This window comes from Triturus cristatus, chromosome 12 (genome assembly GCF_964204655.1).
Source record: "Triturus cristatus chromosome 12, aTriCri1.1, whole genome shotgun sequence".
Lineage (NCBI taxonomy): Eukaryota > Metazoa > Chordata > Amphibia > Caudata > Salamandridae > Triturus > Triturus cristatus.
In genome coordinates, this window is record NC_140595.1 from 88,742,603 (window position 1) to 88,762,366 (window position 19,764).

The window sequence follows — 19,764 nt, forward strand, 5'->3', positions numbered from 1 at the left end:
TTTCAAACAATGCGCAGTTCACAAATATACGTAAGAACGTGTTTGAACAAATAATTGGCGAATATTGACATTAAAAAGTAAGGCAGGCCAAAATTTATAAAACTATTTCATGGTTTCAAGAGAAAAAGATAAAAAGGCCCGATCTCGGACTATCAAACATACTGAAAAATAGGACTAGGATATATTAAACTACATTCGATTTCTCCTTCTAATAGACCCCGAAAGATAGCTGGCAACTCCGAAACAGACAAAAGGAGAACCCAGCATTTGCAGGAATACCAATGCGGGCCTTACTTGCTCAAAGTGACAGTTCTTAAAAATGGGGCAAATAAATTTCTTACGTAACAGGGTGTAAAATTTACAGAAAAAAATCATATGCAGCGTATTTTGTTCGGAGGCATTATCACAGGGACAGGGGCCCAAGGTGCCCTCTTTAAAAAAGCCCTTCGGGTGTGCTAGGAGCCAAGGTAAGATGCCATGTTTAAACCTAATCAATAAGAACAAGTGAAAAGGACTATTTATATAGGTCAAGTATGGCTGAATCTCATTGCCCATACTTAACATGACAAATCTCCTAACGGACGGTTTACACACTTCCTCGCCTTCTCTCAACAACTTTGCCCTGCACATGAACTGAGACTTTAAGTCTTTTATTTCTAATTTAGACAGCTCACATGGTCTCTCAAATAATTCTAAGCAGCCAAGAATCTCCATCTTAGATTTAATATATCGTAGCCAAGGAATACACATGGCTTTGTCAAGGGCCAGACAATCTTGTATAATGAGCTGGTTTAGGCTTGGTGGGTGTTGCACCCAAACCCTTAACCAACCCATTAATGGTGCAACGGAAATCTGATCCACTAGGTACTCAGCCCCCAAATCTTCATGGATATTAAAAATTGAAGTAGAAACAGGCAATGACAAAAGTTTCCGAAAAAAGGCATTCTCGGTTAATTGAATCTCCCCTGACGACGTATAGCCCCAGACCTCACTGCCATACAGGGCCATAGGCACGCACTTAGCATTATATATCTTCAAAATCGCGGGCAAGGGCTTGCAGCCCAGCCGTTTTGCAAAACCCAACAATGCTCCTGTTGCCCTAGCGAGAATATTCTGTTTCTGTGCACGTTGCGCGACCCATGATCCTCTGTCATCAAAGGTGACCCCCAAATATGGAAAGGTCTGGACTTTGGTAAGCTCCTGCTCATTGCAGAAGAATTTAACCTTTTTTGCAGCTCCATCTCCTATTGTCATAGAATGTGATTTTTTAAAATTTATTACTAAGTCCAAGGAGACCATAAAATCGTTAAAACCATTTAAAAGGGCTTGAAGGCCTCTCGCAGTTCTTGCCAGTAAGACCGTGTCATCCGCATACAACAAAGCGGGAATCAACTTAGTACCTGCTCTTGGTATGTCTTTACAAGATAAGGACAAAACTTCCCCAAGGTTATTAATATAAAGTGAGAAAAGCAGGGGGGCAAGAATGCATCCCTGTCTTACCCCACGCTTCACCTGCCAGGCATCAGATAGATTCCCGTCCTTATTATAACGGACCGCCGCAGTAGTGTCTTCATGTATTAGTGCTAAAAAGGAAATCAGCACAGGGTCAAGACCCATAGCTGCCAGGGATGCCCATAATGTTTGGCGATTAACCAAATCAAAAGCAGTAGATAGGTCCATGAATGCTAAGTGTAAGACCCCCTGCTTCGCAATCGTATACTTCCCAATAATGAGATGCAGATTAAGGCATTGACCCACCGTGCTCCTTCCCTTTCTGAAACCATACTGGAGGTCCGAAATAATGGAGTTGTCCTCCAGCCATGATGTTAACCTTGCTAGGACAACTTTACCCATTATTTTCATCGCAGAATCCAGAAGAGAGATAGGCCGATAGCATGCGGGATCCTCTCTAGCACCTTTTTTAAATATTGGTACTATCACGGCCTTACCCCAAGAACGGGGAACACCCTCCTTTGCTGCCGCGTTAAAAACTAAGGTTAAAAGTTTCGCCCAGTAATTTGAATCTGCCTTGTACAGATCTGCGGGGACACCATCGGGGCCAGGTGCTTTGCCCTTTGCCATCGATTCAATGGCGTCCCGGACTTCAGCCTCAGTAAAGTTAATTTTCGATGACTGATTAATATCCCCAAAATTTACTGGATTCTGGTCAGGAATCTCAGAATAAAGCCCACTAAAGTGAGACACCCATTTGTCTGGGGTAATAAGACAATCATTAATAGTATTTTCCATTTCATTAAAAAGTGGGCTGTTAATTACTTTCCAGAATTGGGAGCTACTTTTTAAAACACTAGCGTCTGACAATTCTTCCCACGCCATATTTTTAGACAAATTTTCCTTGCCTTTAGTGTTTTTTTGAAGCATCTTCTTGCCTCCACAATCCTGCTGATATCTTTAGCACCATCTTTTAGGGCAAGTAAGAGAGTGGAGTGCGCGCTACTACATGCCTGATCAAACCAGTTTTTATGCTTCTTAGGTCTTGGTTTCCCAACGAGGGTTAGATTATCCATAATCTGGCTGGTTATTCTCTCAAAGGCACCAAGAATATCCCCTGGTTTAGATTCTATTGCTACGCAAATATTAAAGTCCTCCAAATTGCTGTGATACAGTTTCTCAAGAAAATCACTAGGAGTAATAACGTCCCATCTCAAACGTGTTCCCTGTTTAATAGGGACTATGTTTGAATTAGAGATTGTAGACATATGGTTAGGCCTAAAGACATCACTAATATTTAGTTCCAAAGATAGTGGATTGTGGTCACTAAGGACATTTGCAGTGACACAAAATGGGCCTATCAGTCCCTTCAGAGTACAGGAAATTAGTATGTGATCGATAATACTGTTGTGACCCTGACCAGTAAATGTGGGAACAGGAGATACTAAATTCTGCATTGGCACAAATAAATTAAAAGCAGATACAATACTGTCTAGAAACATACCACCTTTTGAAAGATCAAAGTGGGCTTCCTCCTGCGGGCAATAAGCCTGCTTAAAATTTCCAAAACAATTGGATTGTCTTAAGTGAATGTTAAAATCGCCAAACAATAACAAATAATAAGGAGTAACATTATTTGCATCAAAATCCTCCAAAAAGGAAGATAAAGCCTTTAAATGCTCCAATTCGTCCATCCTCGTAAATGAATTATAAAAGTTCACAACTAACAATGATGGAAGGTTGACACCTACAGCTTTAACCGCCAATATATTGGGTGAATTAGTCTTAACAAGTTCTGTGCTATACAATAGCTTAAGACTAAATAATAACAAGAGACCACCACTAGATCTCCCCGAGGATGAGGACACCGCATATTTAATAAATGACTGGAACCCATCAAAATAAAAGGAATCTCTGGCCTCCCACGTCTCTTGTAAAGCAATTATGTGAAAGGTAGAGAGGAATGACTTCCAGCAAGTATCCTCTCTTTTAGCTCTCAACCCAGCTATATTCCATGACAAGGCTGTAACCCTATTTGGTAAAAAGTTTGGCCCCTCAAAATCGTTATCATGTGCCACACTATTTCCCATAGACGATGGTTGGGAGGAGGGGTCCACTACCTCCTCACTAACAAAAGCCCTTACAGGCACATGATTAAGCGTGCCAGCGGGAGCATTAACCTGATCATCTTGAGTGAACTTAATTATTGGCCGAGTAATACCGTTATCCTGGTAGGTCATTCGGGTAGCAGGACTAACACCCGGACCATAAGAAACGGTATTATCATTGACAGGCATCACACTTCCCTCTTCTTCCATACACACCCCACTAGATTCAATATCCAAAGACTGGCTGTACGCTACATGGAGTCAGTCATTTGTGTCCAGAGAACTAAGGACCTCGTATCTGTTACTCAGGGCCAGGGTTCTAATCGCAGGGACAGGTTGAGCATTAGAACCACTATTCCCACCCCGTCTCTGTAAGTGAGGTGGATAGAAAAACCCCAATGGGAGGATATTCACATATTCCTCATGTAATCTAGACGTCCCTGCCTGTCTAAAAATGTTAGCTACCAAATCCGGGGAGCTGAAACTCACGACTACACAGTCGCCCTTAAGTGTCTTATTTAACTTCCCCACCCAGGGAACCCTTCTTACCATTTTAAAACACTCAAAAAGGTGGCTCCCCAAAACTGTCTTTCCAGCTAAAAAATGTAAGGCTTTGTTCCTCAAAGAGGACCAATTCTCTTCCTTCCCATCAGTAGGTGGTGGGACATTTGCCAGAATGACAGTATAAGGACAAGCCTCCGGTGGCAAATGCAAAGGGTATTCTTTAATTACCTGTGTGGGGGGCAAGCTTACTCTCCTTGACACATCCCGAGGTCTCAAGATAACACCCCCAGGTGGTTCAACGACCACTGCGGGTTGGTTAGTAGCACCTACAGTAGTAAATATCATAGAATCAGCTAGGTCGGATACTCTGGAGATAGCTCCAGCTAAGGTGGGTCTCTCCAATAAATTACGATTTGCTACAATTGTTTCCTGACCAGCTATGTGGCGCTCAATCGAAGTAAGTCTGTTCTCAATTTTATCGAGTCTATTCAAAACCGGCGACAGAGAAGCCTTCAATTGCTCATCCATAAGCTTTAAAATTTCCATCAAGTTGAAACCAGCAGAAACATCGGAAACCTGAGCAGCATTCGCATCTAACCCAAGCGTCTTATTCCCCTGTACCAGAGGGGCCAATGTAGGATCCTGTGGAACTAACTCAATAACAGACTTTACAGTCCTAGATTGTTTTACTTTTTGACGAGTTCCATTTGGACCCTTGGTCGCTTTTCTTTTACCATTGTTTAAGTTAGTAGTGGCGGACAATGATACTCGAGATTGGCCAGAGCGAGTAGCTCGGGGTGAGAGAAGAGGACCATCAGTACGATCTAATACAAAAGGAGCAACAACATCTCTCACTTCTGGTGCAGGCTCTACAAGAGATGGACAACTAGGCAAGCTCACATCAATGTCAGCAATAAGTGCATTCAACTGCGATCCAGGGTTAGACAATAATACTGGTTCCAGGGAAAGTCTCCTCTCTACACTTGCGATTTCTCTGGCAACAACAGTTTCAGCTTTCTTCAGAAAGGCATCCAAGGTCCCCACGCCCCCTTTGGCCACGACTTTGATATTATTTTTAGCCATAGATGCAAGCGTGCCGGACCGGGGAAATAAATAACCTGTTTAAGCAGTAATGCACACAGATACTGCAACAGTTATCATCACAATCCTTAGCAGCAGTACGAGCGTGGCAGTGCTCCCAATTACCTTCAGAGTAGAAGAAAAGTTGATCATTAACTCCACGGGAGGTCAAAATGGTGGTAATATCAGACCCGAGGTTAGGGGAAAGGCCCAGCCCAGCCTCCTTCGGCCCCGGACGGCCACAGACTGTCCCGCCCTTGTCCCGGGCTTCTCCCGGCGCCGCCCGCGCGCGTCCCGCGATGCGGGGGGCGTGAACGGTTAAGTAGCGCCTCCGGGCGCGCGATCTTCAATTTCCCCGCTTCCGGGTCCCCGGGAATCCTGGGCGTTGTAGTCCCGTCCCACGCTCCCCCCGCACCTCGGTCGCGCTGACAAGCGACGCCGGGAGGGAGACGTGGAAGCAAACAGGAAGCCGGTTGCCCCAGGCAATGAGGAACCTCGCAGGTAGAGTCAGGGACCTCGCTAACGTGGACTGTACAATCAGCCAGCCGCCCCCTGCATTGTTTGGGCCAGATCCTGAACCCAAAGTGTTAGCCATAAACATAGGAGAGGGTGTTAATATCATTTAGAGCAGTTACAGAGTGTATTTGAACCTAATTTGGGAGAATGATCTGGATTTCAATACAAAATAATGACTAAGGATAGTTTTGTGGCCATCCAGTATAAAGTAATGTATATGCCTATTAGTGCAAGGGGGGGCGGGGTTGGTTAAAACATTATCAAGAGACTGTGATAGGTTTATTGAGCCAATCAGTTCCTCCAACTGATTAATCCCTGATGTGGTTGTAGTAAAGAAAAATGGTGAATATTCGCTATGCATTGATCTATGCAGCATGACTGACAACATATGTGTGGATGCCCAAAATGATTGAGTTAGAATAGGAATTGGTGGTGTTTGTTACTTTTCTACCCTTGACCTCAAGTCACTGTACCACAATTAAAGCTGCATACAAATTAATTTGCTTTTATGGCATTCACAAACCAGAAGGGTATTACGGTTTTTACTCTTGGTTTTTGGCCGTGCTTCCCCATCTACATTATTTCAGTGCATAATGCATAAGCAATTTAGTGGTATGTAAGAAGTACTTTCCTTCCAAGACACTATTCTCATTTCTGCCAAGGACAGGTTTGAGCTCAGAAGAATTCTGAGAGGTGTCGTCACTGACCTGAAGCAGAATGAATGATATTATGAAAGGATAAGTGGTTTTTTTCTGCATCGAACTTGAGTATTTAGGTCGCAGGCTTTCAAATGAAGGCATCAAACAAAAACCCAAGACGGTTAAAGCTATGAATGAGGGCACACATTCAATTGGTCATACATTGGTGGCGTCATTCAACTGACTTCTATGAATTCTATTCCAACTTTGTAGCTGATTTCCAACTTAAACGGATCTATTTAAGAGCTGTTGAAGAAATAGGTTTGTATTTGTAGGAAGGATCAGAATTGTTTAATAAATTCACATTGAAAGATCTTACTTTCAAGTATATGAGGCAGCATTTATGAACATGTGTAGCCCACATGTACTGTAGATGCTGCTGCATATATGCTTGACAATGTTCTTACCCCACTGGTAGGAAGTCACAAGCATACCTTAGTATTTACATGATGGGCTTTGACCCAAACTGGACGCAACATTGCATAGTTAGAAAATAAACATTTGCCTTATTATGGTAGGTTTAAATCTTTTTTTGTGGGCTTGGCATTTTATAATCCAGACTTATCACAAGCCACTAGTACATGTGCTTGTTAATGGTGTTACAATTGGAAGCTCTGCACGTTTCGCGATAGTGGAATTGAATGGGGCTCCCTTTAGTGCAACATTCCAGTGGGTTCAGTCTAAGAGCAGGTTGTCTACCGAGCCTCTATGTTCATGTTGTTCGTATTGAGGATGAATCCTTGCGGTGTGGTTGTAGATGCCATCATTTTTTTAAAAATGTATATGAGACGAAAGTATATTAACAGGATCCAAGGTCTGTCATTGTTGAAGAGTGTTCAAGAAAAAGTTGTCACCAACCTGAGTTACAGTCATTAAGAAAATGTTGATCTAATTTGCTTAAACGTGGAATAATTTTAATGCCAAGTCTCTGCCTGTGTTAGAGTTAAGGAATTTCCTAGTTTAGTGCAGTTAAAAGGTAATCCAGGAAAGCGCTTTCAAGGAGGAGGCTGTGAGCACAGTCCTGTTGGACAGACCTGGAGTTAGACATCAACATGTGTTTTCGACTCCATGGATGGGACAAGCGACACAATATTCATGTAACATGTGTTCTTTTATTCTTGAACCTCTGCAGAAAATTGCATTGGCTGTTGTGGGCCAGTTTGAGTCTATGCAAAGTTTATGTGGGATCTCCGTCAGTGGTTTATTGGGTTGCTATTGTCAAGCAGTGTATACCTGCACTTTAGGGAGAGAACCAGCCACTCACTTTACGACACAGGTCACCTCAGAGAGCAAATACCTGCACTTTCATATTCCCATTTGAAGCAGTGGTCTTCATAGAATATTTTTCCAATGATACTGGCTCGTCTATATATATAGCAAACTGCTCAAAATTTAACATAATCATGATCACTCACTTTACGATCGGCTTTGACTTCAGGACACCTCGGGTGGATGCAAGAGCGATACCAATTTTTTGTCAGGTGACTGTTGATGAGCAAATGGCATGAGGACGTGCCAATGTTGTGTGAACACTCAGTTGTGTGTGGGTCCTCGACAACTGGATTGAAAACCAAACACACTTGACGCGGATTGCAGCCAAATTTGCTTTTTAGTTTGTCTACCAGTATTTTGAGATCAAACATTACAGTGATTTTGTGTGCTGAGATTTTCAGATGTAATGCCGCTTTCAGGAATTTCATGTCATATCTTGGAATTCCGTAGATTACTGGAATGACCAATGAGCTGTATGCGTTGGGGGTAAGCACTATGCAAACATACGCTCACATAAAGAATAGAGGACACAAGAATTTCACTGCAAGTCGGGTTTACTGGGTGCACAAGTGTTGCCTTAGCCCCTCTCCAAACTTTTTTTGGTGTAAAAATGTAACGCCTTGGATAGGTCATGAGGTGTTAAAAGCAACTTCAATCAACGCATAAACTACAAATATTTAAAAAATGACGAAAACTAAATTTAAAGGTTTCAAAGTGGTTTGCACCAAATTATGATTCCATTACAAGAATCAGAATTCATCCCGTACAGAGGAGAAAAATCCTCAGAGGTGCCCATGCAGAGCTGGAGTCCATGCATCCAGGCTCTATTTTTGGCAAAGGTGGAACTGTTTAGTATTCTGCTGTAAAATGGTGTGAACAAGACAAAATCAGCCGAGGTCGGGACTTTGTTGTGAGCTGCCCCCAGGATACGAGCCCGGGCCAATTCTCATAAGGCCCCCATCTGGAGTGGCACTGCCTTTCGGAGTCTGAATAGACTGGGTACCGGGGACCGTGCCAAGTATGTGATGCAATTGAGGAAGAAGAAAGACCTAGCCTGCTGGAGAGGGGAGGAATGGAGATACAGGCCAAAAGTGTACAATGGGCAGTGGTGGGCACGCCAGAGTGCAGCTCCAAATGGAAACCCTTCAACAAGGGACAAGAAGTCTCCGGCTTGGTGATTAACTGCCAAGAGCGACAAATCGGTCTATGGGGAAAACTGGGAATGTCCCTCCAAACCATTAGGGTTGATGCAAAGTTTGTTATGGCAAGTGGCCCCATCTCCTGAAGACTAGCAGGGCTGGGTGAGAATTAGCTGCATGTCTAACTAATTTAGTTGCTTGTCAATTTGGCATGCAGTTGACTCTGCCCCAATCCTACAGTCTATTATGTTATTCAGATTTAAATACTCATGCTACCAATGTTATGGGATGCAGATCAGGGTGGTAATCGATCGACCTAGAGTAGGCATCGTTTGATGGCGTTGTGTGTGTTTGATGGTGTTGTGTGTTTTTTGGTGTTTAGTTGTGGTAGTTAGTGGAGTGTAGTCACTGTTAAATTTTGAAATAATTTGTGTAAAAAATATAAAAGTAAAATCAGTTCTAGCCATAAGATCTGTGTGGTGTTTTAGGCATATGAGCTGGTGCGTTATTCTCGACTATGGAAAGTTAGGGCACAGCACCGGTGTTGATTGCCACTATCCGCTAATATGCAGGGTTCTCCACAAGTGTGTCGCAATCGAGGTCAGTGCCTTATAATTAAGGCTCCCTGTTTTCAGTTTTTACAGATAAATACAGACAGGAAACAATTTATGTTCCTGTCTATATTTATTTTTAAATGTGGATAAAATCAGGAATTGGGTTGTTTTTTGAGTGATTCTAAATGCTGTCAATCATGACTGCTGGCGAAAAGCTGTGCGGACTGAAAGGTAAGGGGGTTGAACAAAATAAAGGTATTTTGGTAAAGAACCTTAAACAGCAGTAAATATACACAACCTTGATAACTAACATTTTTATGTATTCTTATAAGTGCATATTTTATCATCCGAGTGTGTTTATATCGCTGGAATTGGGCAGACGTTCTGGCAATTTGTGCATATTTATAAGTGAAATAAATGTAGCAGTATACTCATTTCAGCTTCATTTATTCACAAAAACTCAAAATAAATATGGATAACTACAGATAAAATTAGCAAAAACTAAATATGGCTCAATACAGATGGAAATGCCCAAAAACATAAATACCATAAAACCGGGAGCCCTACTTATAATGCATAGTTATGTGACTGCAGTATGTTAAATGTATACGATTTTGAATTCTGGAGTTAGGCAAGACCTTTTGATGTCATGAAAATTATTTATGTAATATACCTACTAATAGGGACTTTCAACCAATCCTGTACATCATCTAGCATAGAGCAGTGTGTCAGCCGACATCAACCATTGGCTAAGTTCCCTGTGATTGATGGGATTCTGCTCTTTCATAATGGGCTCATCCGCACACAAAGTAGTTCCCTTAAGTGCCATGAACCAGTATGGAAATGTGTACATTTTAAAACCCAAAAATTATTTTGCTTTTAGCCAATGATCTTATTTTATGTTAGCGAGTGCCCGGCAGCTCCATTAACAATAAAGGTTTACAAAAACCATGGCAAACAAAATAAGGATTGACAAAGCCAAAAGGTTGTGTGCCAAAGCCAGATGTTTAATATGGTTATTTCTAGTCTTGTGTGGGTGCGGTGCATGACCGTACTGTAGATTTAGGCAGTGCCTTGTCAACTATACTCTGGTGCCGAGTGGTGCATAGTATGGTAGGAGTGGTCTGTCTAGCTAGTGGGCACAGGAGTATCATCACCTGTAATTGATCTTGGAACTATGGAGTGTGGTGTATTTTGGATCTGATGTGATGTCTGATGAAGGCCTTCTTTATGGGGGACCGTGGTTGGTTGGATACATCGGTTGAAGAACGTGCTAACTGAGAAGATAATTATTGGGCCTTATTGATACACGTATCTAAAATGTCACCATTCTACGGGCTATAAGTAGTAGAGCTGAGGCATGGGCTTTTTTTTCCAGCTACTTGTGACCGTTAGTAACTTTGATTTTCTTTTTTTTCAGGGACCTGGAAGATTCCTGCACCATCGGGCAGAAGGCTGTATTCTGTGCCCCTTGGTAAGTATGACCAACATCCTTCTACATTCACATGCACAAGGATGTTGTTCGTAGGTAAAAAATGTGAGGTGACCGGGCGAGCCCGTAGGGCGGAGGCATTTTCTACTTGAAAATGTGCAGAGCAAAGAAGATCCTTGGCTCCTTCTTTGAAGTCCAGATATGGTGAACTCTGGGTGTTGTAAACTTTAGGTAAGATGACCTCTGGATAAGATGCACTACTTCACTCCAATTATTGCTACTTTTTGCTAACCAACCACGGAGCAGGAAGGTGCATTTTTTCTTGCTTCCATTAAGGCCGATAAAACACTTGTTAGACAATTAAAGAGAACCGCGGATATGGTGAGCTCCATCTAAAGTCATATTTAATTATGGTAAAGTCTACTAAATCTGAATTCTCAGCAAAGGGAGGTTCCAGTTAAGTAAGCTATGTGTAAGCTGAGCTTGGGCTAAGGGAAGCTTTGCATCGGATGATTTCTAGTTAAGGTGAGCTGCAATTAATGTGAATTTCGATTAAGGTGAGGTTTATTCAAGGCAAATTGTAAGAAAATAGAGCTCTGCATAAGACTAATACAGGTATGCTTTGCTCAAGATAGGCCTACTTCAGTCACCTACTGGACTAGGCGAGATGAGCTGCAGGCTTAGGGAGTTCCAGGTAAAATGATCCAAAGGTAATTTGAGTTTTGGTTACAACACTTACCTTTGCTTAAGTTGAGCACTTGGTAAGGTGAGGTCCACACAGGTAGAGCTCCAATTTCAGGCACCTCTTGGTAATATGTTCTGTAGCAGAGATGGACTCCATGTAAGATCGAATTAAAAGCTGTAATTAAGGGGGCCCCCCAATAAATGTGAACTCTGGAAAGGGAAAGCTGTGCCAAGCTTGAGGTAAGGTGTGGCCCAGGCAAAAGAAGCTCTATGTAAATTGTGCTAAGGATAAGGTGAGATCTATATGAGGTGGGCTCTGAGTTAGACTGTCTCATTATTCTTCAGATCCCAGTAAGACGGGCTTACGGAATGGAAGACACAGGTAATGTGAACTCCAGATAAAGTGACACTGGGTCTGGTGGACTCTGGTTTGAGCAGGCTCTGAGTTAAATTGGCATTGGAGGTCCAGGTTTTGTGGGTTCTAAGTAGGGCAACCTCCGGTAAGGCGAGGTCCAGGTAATATGGGCTGCATGGAAAACAGGTTAAGGGTTAGTTGAACATAATAAAAGACAAGCTTCAGATGAGGCTAGTTCTAATTTATGCAGTCTCTAGGAAAGGTATCTCCATTTAGGTGGCCTTGAGGATAAGGCAGGTCCAGGTTCGGGGGCCAGTTACTTCTTTAGCTCTAATTTAGAAGCGGTTATATATAGGTAGGTCCTGAGTGATATATGATCCAGGAATTTCTGCCTTCTTTGTAAGACCTAATCCAGCAAGGTGGGTTCTTCTGAGCTAGATTGACTCCAGGCAAATTGAGTTTCATGTAAGGTTAGTCAAATTAAAAACCGCTCCAGGAAAGGTAAGCCACACTCCATACAAGAATGACAAACAGTTGAATGTTTTCCAGATGGATCTAGGTTGGTGTAGCACATAGCCACTGAAGAGCTCCTTGCACCCTATCATTGGCTCCTGAAATCAGACGTCATAAAGAACTTCCACAATTTTCCCATCTGATCGGAAGGAACGGGATGCAGTGCAGTGTTGTCCGGTAACCACAAATATTGCACTCGTCCCGGCCTCCCGATCTGCTGGACTTCTCTACAGCCAATGTTCAAGCGGCCAAACCATGCATGGAACAGACTGCACTTTAGTCATGCCTAAACAGTCTCCGCAAGCTCCTTCAACAGTCTTCGTGTGTCAGAGGTATTTTGCATGATGCTATGCTACATGGGTCCAAGCCGTGCTAAAACCAACCCCAAGCAACAGTTTCTCTCCAGCTCACGCCATCTCGGAGCACACGCACTTCCTTTCATTCTAAGGTTGGGAGAGCTGTAATCTGCGTGACTCTGTTGGATGGCATTGCACTCGTCCCGGCCGGAGTCAGAAGGGGTTCGGCAACTACAGAGAGTATTTAAGACTTACTCCAGCACTTTTGCCATCCCGAGGGCAGAGGCATGGAACAGAGCAGATACACTGCAGCTCATAACTACCCATACGATGAAAAGTCATGAATCTGAGTCGGTCAGTGGTGAAGGTTTTCCTGGATAAGAAAGAGTGGAGTTGCAGAGAGACCAAGAAATGGAGCAGGACCGTGTCTGGCCTTAACATACTAAAATTTCTTTCCATGTTCAGGTGTCCTGACCAATATTTGATTTTTATCTTTGCATGTGCAGGGTATAAGTCGGGCAGGAACCTGTTGGTGGCCTTGCAAGGTTTCACGGAATCCTGGAGGATTCAGTGATGGATACAACGTCTAGGCTTTTTCTTGGTAAATGGCAGAGGGCAAACTCTGGATGTCCTGTGTAGGTATATGGAAAAGTGACGGCAGAAAGAAACATAATTTCAAAAACCATACCAATGCGAACCATAAGAGCTAGGACAGCTACATTATTTAGACTTTGCAGACGCAGTATATTAACTAAAAATTGGTGGATGTCCTGTCCAAATATACATGACTACAGAGTGGATATTAAACAAAAACTGGGTTTAGGCTTATGTCAGTAAGGCCAAGCCTATAATCATAAATAACAACAATAATACCAATACTGATGTATATCTTTCTGTTCGCCTCTATTTGCGAAGGGGCATATTGAATGAAAACAACATGAACCTTTAGACCACTTTTTCCGTCTATTTAATCAATAAATTTCATCAATTCTTGTTTTATTCCACCATAAATTTAGTGACTTCTCAAAACCTTCAAAAACATATAAAAAAATGTAGCTGCGAACGCATAACAGTTATTACTTTCACATTCTTTGCGCACTCCATCCATTCAAATCTTTCATGTCAAACATTCACTACCCACATCACACTGAACAGTCCAGAACAAACATACTTTCAACTTTCAGGTTTGTGAAAGTTGAAAGTATGTTTGTTCTGGACTGTTCAGTGTGATGTGGGTAGTGAATGTTTGACATGAAAGATTTGAATGGATGGAGTGCGCAAAGAATGTGAAAGTAATAACTGTTATGCGTTCGCAGCTACATTTTTTTATATGTTTTTGAAGGTTTTGAGAAGTCACTAAATTTATGGTGGAATAAAACAAGAATTGATGAAATTTATTGATTAAATAGACGGAAAAAGTGGTCTAAAGGTTCATGTTGTTTTCATTCAATATGCCCCTTCGCAAATAGAGGCGAACAGAAAGTTTTACAGAGTGGATAGGTCATAAATAACCCAAGTTCCTAGGGGCAGAGAAAGTCAGGAAAATGGGCAGACACGATGGCTCTTGAGGTCTTTTACCGACAGTATTTTCTCCAAACGTGAGGAAATTGAGAGAGTGTAAGAGCACATCAAGGTATTAGTTGCAGAGGAAGCTTTTGGTATTCAACCCATGCATAAAGATACAACAGCAGGTGTCCGACTCCTCAGGGGGCTCCATGCCATGATTGGTGAAACCGCAAAAATGTACTAACGCAGTCTTACTATACTCTTGCCATACTTGGGTTCTTTATTTGGTTAATGTCATTATTTTCTCTGCTTTTAGACTCATATATTGTCTTGTTTTGCACATGAGTTTACCCATGTTTATCATTCTTCTGCTGAACTTCAGTATGTCATATATAAGAACATTTAAAGCAATTTTACTTCAGTAAACAACATTGTTGGCGAAGTAGTATTACTCTTGAAGCAATAAATATTTCCTGACAAATAGATTATTTTCTGATTGTTTGTTTTTAACGTAGCTAAGCATTACGCAAGATCATTACCACAGTTATTCACCAAGATTCACCCATTCGAGCAGAGCATGAAGTCCCTGCTTTCTTTCATCAACCAGGACATAAATGTAACACATGGACAGTGGGAGGAGTCTAAAGAGTCATGCCCTTAGCTGAATACCTTACTGGCACCCTGGTGCACAATGTCTTCTCTGATGTGACTGTAATCCATCTTTGAAGTAAGAACCACACATTGGTTGTGATTGATGTGTCGGTGCTAGCCTAAGTGGCATTACACACCTTTAACCCCCTGCTGACATCACATGGTTGACCCTATGTTCCAGCCTTAGTAGCGCAATAAACTGATGTTTGTTGCAGAGGAGCTAAGGTGTCGACTGGATTCCTGTTTACCTGCTGCTCCTCATGTTTCCGCCATGAGCCTAAGGCCGGAGACAAGGGCTAGGAAAGGGCAGTACCTGGACTACCAAAGTTTAATTGACATTCATCGAATGACAAGCTTCCTGTGTATACATCCCAGTTTTTAGTTTGTTTTTGGATGAGTAAAGGTGGAAGAAAACAAAGTGTGATGTCATCACTCTGCGACTGTGGGTATGAATTTCAAAGGTAATGCTTTACAAATATTTCATCAAAAAATGTTGTACAAACTTACTCGAGCAACTTGAGCAGAAATGCCTCATGTGAGACCTTTGACCAAGAAGGAAATATTTCCATAACCACTCTGGTGCATTTTTGTAAACTACACCACACGTGAAAAGGTTTTTTTTTTTAAATAACTGACTGCATTTCTTATTAATAATTTGTACAAACATCTTAGCCCTCTTACTCCAATGCCTCTGTGGTTTCTTAGAGTTGTCATGTATGTTGCATGATCTTTGGAAGTTAAAGTTGTTCAGTTCTTTAATAGGGAAATTCTTTCCCACGTCATTTCCTGGAAAGCTTTGTTGTGCCTCTGCACCCAGCATGTCCTACGCCATCCTCCCTCTCAACTTCGATAGAAGAAGGGCACGCTCTTTATAGGGGCAAGCAAATTAAATTTCACATGCATAACACTCAGTAACCCATTAGTGTAACATTCCTAAAATGGCATGCGTACCCCAATGCCCAAGACTGTCCACAACTCTACCAATCTTCTATTAGCTGGTTCCCCCAGCTCCCATCATCCCAGCTCTGATGAGCTTCACTCTGCAAAGCTTGCCCCCCTCGTTGGAAGATGATGAAGCAAAACACCAGTGAGTGCATACCGTAGGAAGGACACAAGTGTGTGAAAAAATGGATTGGGTATCCTAGTCCCCACTGCCATCTAAGCTTAAAATCGGTCACCCGCCTTAAACCACAAATGCACGATACTTGGAGATTGACCCCCTTCATTTTTTTCAATGAGCAGTGATGGGAAAGTCTTTTGAATTCTTAAGGTGGGAGCTTGTAGAGAGATATTAGTATATTGAGGTAGATGGTTGATTTTCCGGACACTACGCGGAATGTCTGTCCCATTTCATGGTGCTTCCTCCATATTGCATTTAACGCGATTAGGGGAAGTCTTCATGGCACAGAACAGAGATTCTTTAATTTGGAATCGTATACACGTCACCTTTGATGTTCGAGGGTAAATCCTGGATTCATGGACCGTATCTGATGCTTACCAGATTTCTGACTCTGATGTGACAATTCTTCAAGCGCTTCTGATTGTTGTGAAAACCAAGTCATCAGTTGAAGGCTGAGAACATGTCACCATGGTCATGGGAGCAGTTCGGTATGTGTAAATCACAGAAAAATGGTAGTCAACCCTACAAAAATGCTCGAAGACCAGCCAGTCATATTCCTAAACCATACCCTCATAGTAGAGCTATTTTGTAAGAACAATGTAAACAAACCACTAATCCCAATCTACCAGTATTCCCGGGGAGGAGGAAGGGTGCCCAGCTTCATAGAACCTATTTGTTTCTTTGATATATTAGCATGCCACCAAGCAAGACAGTTGAGTGCACCATCCAGCTGCATAGGTAGATGACACAATGACTCTTAAGTTACTGGCCTTAAACAAAAGCAAGTGTCTGTTAGTTGCGTTTTAGAGCTCTCTGTCTTGGGGGCTGCATGCACATATCTGCAGAACTGCTGAGATCACTAACAAAGGCTCCAGGAGTATTGCATTCATCCTCCTGGCCTCATGCAACCAAGTAACATGTTCCTGTGTCCTGGAGCAAGTGATGAATGCAGCTCAGCATTTAATGCTTCAGCCTCGCTCACCTCTAAAACGAAATAACTCTCAAAGGCGTTTTCCATTCAAGACATCCCATCTATGATCCTGCTTACTCCTACACCGATATTTCCATCCCCAAAACAAGTGTCTTGTTCCCCACAGTATTTTACATTTCTCTATAGCAGAACATGCTGGCCTTGCTGCAAGTGGCCCCAACTGATTCAGAGCGCGTGGAAGCTTGCACAAGATATCTGATTATGTCATCTGTTTGTCAAGGTGCGCCTTTTCACTTTTGATATACTGATTCACTGAAAATACGAACTAAGATTTGTTTTTGAGCCTAAAAGCACATCAAAGTTTCTTCCATGATGGGAGTTGCAGCTGTCGTTTCCACACCTTCTCCTGCATTGGCTCTTTCTTAGAAACACATGTTTACATTTTTCCCAGACATCAGGCTTAGAAACCTTCCAGACTGACATGGGGAAACAATTCATACATGTGAAAGATACTAATGCTAAAGAACTGTAGTTGCAGGTAAGTAACTTTTTTCATATGTACATTCCCTACCACAAGTTTACTTTGAATTTATGGTCCAAGTAAGTTAAAGGAATTCCTCTGTAACATATGAGGAGTGGCGGACTACTGAAAACCTAGACCAGCCCTATACCACCATGCTTAATCATTGAACTGCCCTATGACAGACAGGAAGCTCATTACAGCACCTAGCCAGGTGACCCACGTGGCAATGAAAACCCAGCATAAGTAGCAATGGTGTCAACGTTGAGCCACCACAAGGATGAAATCGCAGTCCCAGAACCGCTCCGCAACATCTCACTTTTTGCAAAAAGAAAATACAAAACTGGCAATTTTTAGGCAAATTTCAATGTATAGTTTCACGTTCAATTGAAAGTAGCAACAGCCACTTTTCTTGCTTCTGAGTGGCAAAAGACATACACGTTTCAGGAGAAGGAAGGAAGGGAGCGGACATAAAAGTAAAAGGAGAATAAAGGTGGCATCAAGTCAATCAGTGGAGGTAAAATGGAAGTAAATGAGTACGAAAGTAGTTCCAGGAGTTGGAAAAAAAAGGGAAGAAGAGGATGACTTTACCACAGGGAGTAGCAGAGAAAGCAGAACTAGGAGGAGGCCGGTAAGGATAGAAGGTAAGACTACTGACGAAGTCTGAATACTTTGGAAGTGAACGTAGGAATATAACATTCATTTAATAAAGACAATTGGTGGTTACTAAATGTAGAAAGGAAGGGAAGTTGAGAGGAATGGTTTCCTACATGTGATGCCAACACAATTTCCTGTGGAAAAAATGCACCCTCCTGCTAAATGTCAGGCGGTGGCATGCATTGCACATCCCTCCCAGAAAACCACTTCAGGACTGGATTGCTCCCCAGCCTCATGGAACAGATCGGAACAGTATAGTTTTAGAACATGAACGAGGGTCCGGGTTCCTCAGATTCGATGCCACTACCCTGCTATTGTAGTATGTACGGCATATTCCTCCGCAAACGTGGACGATACTGGCAGGCTTAGAACATGAACGTAGCCGGGGAGACAATAAGGCAAGAGGCTGGACGCAGTGTATGGGCAGTCTGTCGTAACAGTAGTCGCACAGAAAATTGTTCTGTAATGCAAAGACAGTGGCAGGCTGCACTGACGAGTCTTTGTCCGGAAAGCTGTCCCCCCCCCTGTTCGCCAATCTTGCAGAAATAAGAAGAGGATGGATCTGCCTTGCTTCGGTCTGGGGGCTCCAGCCATCTGAGGCACTGCTAGAACAGTTTCATAGAGGCTCAGATCCTTACTGCTTACCCTCCATCAGGAATCTGCGGTAAGGTTCAAAGTCCTCTGGGATGGTGTCTGTAAAGGGCAGAAAAATTAAACAATTTGAGAAAAATAGATTGTTTTTAAATCGACTATGTGATAGCTGGAATAGGGTGGTCTCTGAGGAAGGAAGTTCAATCGTTCTTTGCTGGGTTTCATGGTGGAGGCTCACAGCTTGTGCCATCCCACAGGTGGCCAGATCGCCTACATCTGGGTGGTTCTAATTATAAATCGGAAAACAGAGTCCTTCTGAATCTGTGTTCTCAGAGGCTGCTTAGCTGGAACAATCCTAGTAAGTTACTGCATTCTTCAACAGTTTTCAAAACTACTGAGTGGCAGGGTTGTATATTCGTCACCATTATTAGTTATGACTGGGCTCCTTCTTCACTATTTTCTGAAACAGTTTCTCCCCATTAACCCCGTGTTGCGGGTGCATAGTACTGTATTGTCAGTGTCACCTAATTCATTGCTAATACCTAACATCTCACATACTTGTTCTAACAGATTCCTCAGTCCCCTACGAACCCATTTCAAAACAATTGTGTATAAAATTCTCTAAAATATCTTGAAAGGTAAAGCAACACAAGGTCATCAGGGTACCTTGATCTCATCGTCACAACTCCTTCATCGTTAGGAAGTGCAAAGAAAACCAGACCTGCCCACTCACACGGTGCCATCGTGTGACACACAATATTGACTCCCATCACACGGTCACCCAGTGAGGAGCCGATATCACACGGTGGCAGGGAAACAAGCTGAAAATCACTGTAAACTGTGGATTTCCAGCTCGTTTTCCTAGGCTCTGAACTGCCGACGTCCATTAAGGGGTGTGAAAACACCCCAGGACATTGGTATCCGCCTCAGCAAGCTTTTTTTTTTTTTTTTTTTTTGAGGGCGCTTGGGAGCGGGGTGGGAGCAAAAATTTCTCTTAAGTACTTCTCGGCACAAGGCCCCACCCTCTCGTCACACAAAGAGATTTTTGTTAAAGTTTGCAGGTCTGGAGAACCGTGATCTCACCGTTGTTGTAGTATTGAAGAGGAGAACAATGTTCTTTCATTGTTACACCAATATTGTAGGGTTAACAATGTTCTCACATTTGCACTAGTACTGCAGGGTATA

At 42.5% G+C, this 19,764-nt stretch overlaps 1 protein-coding gene and 1 long non-coding RNA gene across 2 annotated transcripts in view; one reads left to right on the top strand and one right to left on the bottom strand.

The window, feature by feature from the left end:
• LOC146772665 (uncharacterized) overlaps positions 1 to 19,764 on the top strand; it is a 58,974-nt gene that overhangs the window by 37,212 nt on the left and 1,998 nt on the right. Inside the window, exon 2 of the long non-coding RNA XR_014972238.1 lies at positions 10,744 to 10,797. This is a non-coding gene — a long non-coding RNA (uncharacterized LOC146772665). The remainder of the gene's footprint in view (positions 1 to 10,743; positions 10,798 to 19,764) is intronic.
• The window catches only part of THBS3 (thrombospondin 3), a 159,335-nt gene continuing 157,249 nt past the window's right edge, over positions 17,679 to 19,764 (bottom strand). Inside the window, exon 22 of the mRNA XM_085638737.1 lies at positions 17,679 to 18,681. Within this exon, the coding sequence (XP_085494863.1) occupies positions 18,623 to 18,681 (59 nt within the window). The 3' untranslated portion in view covers positions 17,679 to 18,622. The remainder of the gene's footprint in view (positions 18,682 to 19,764) is intronic.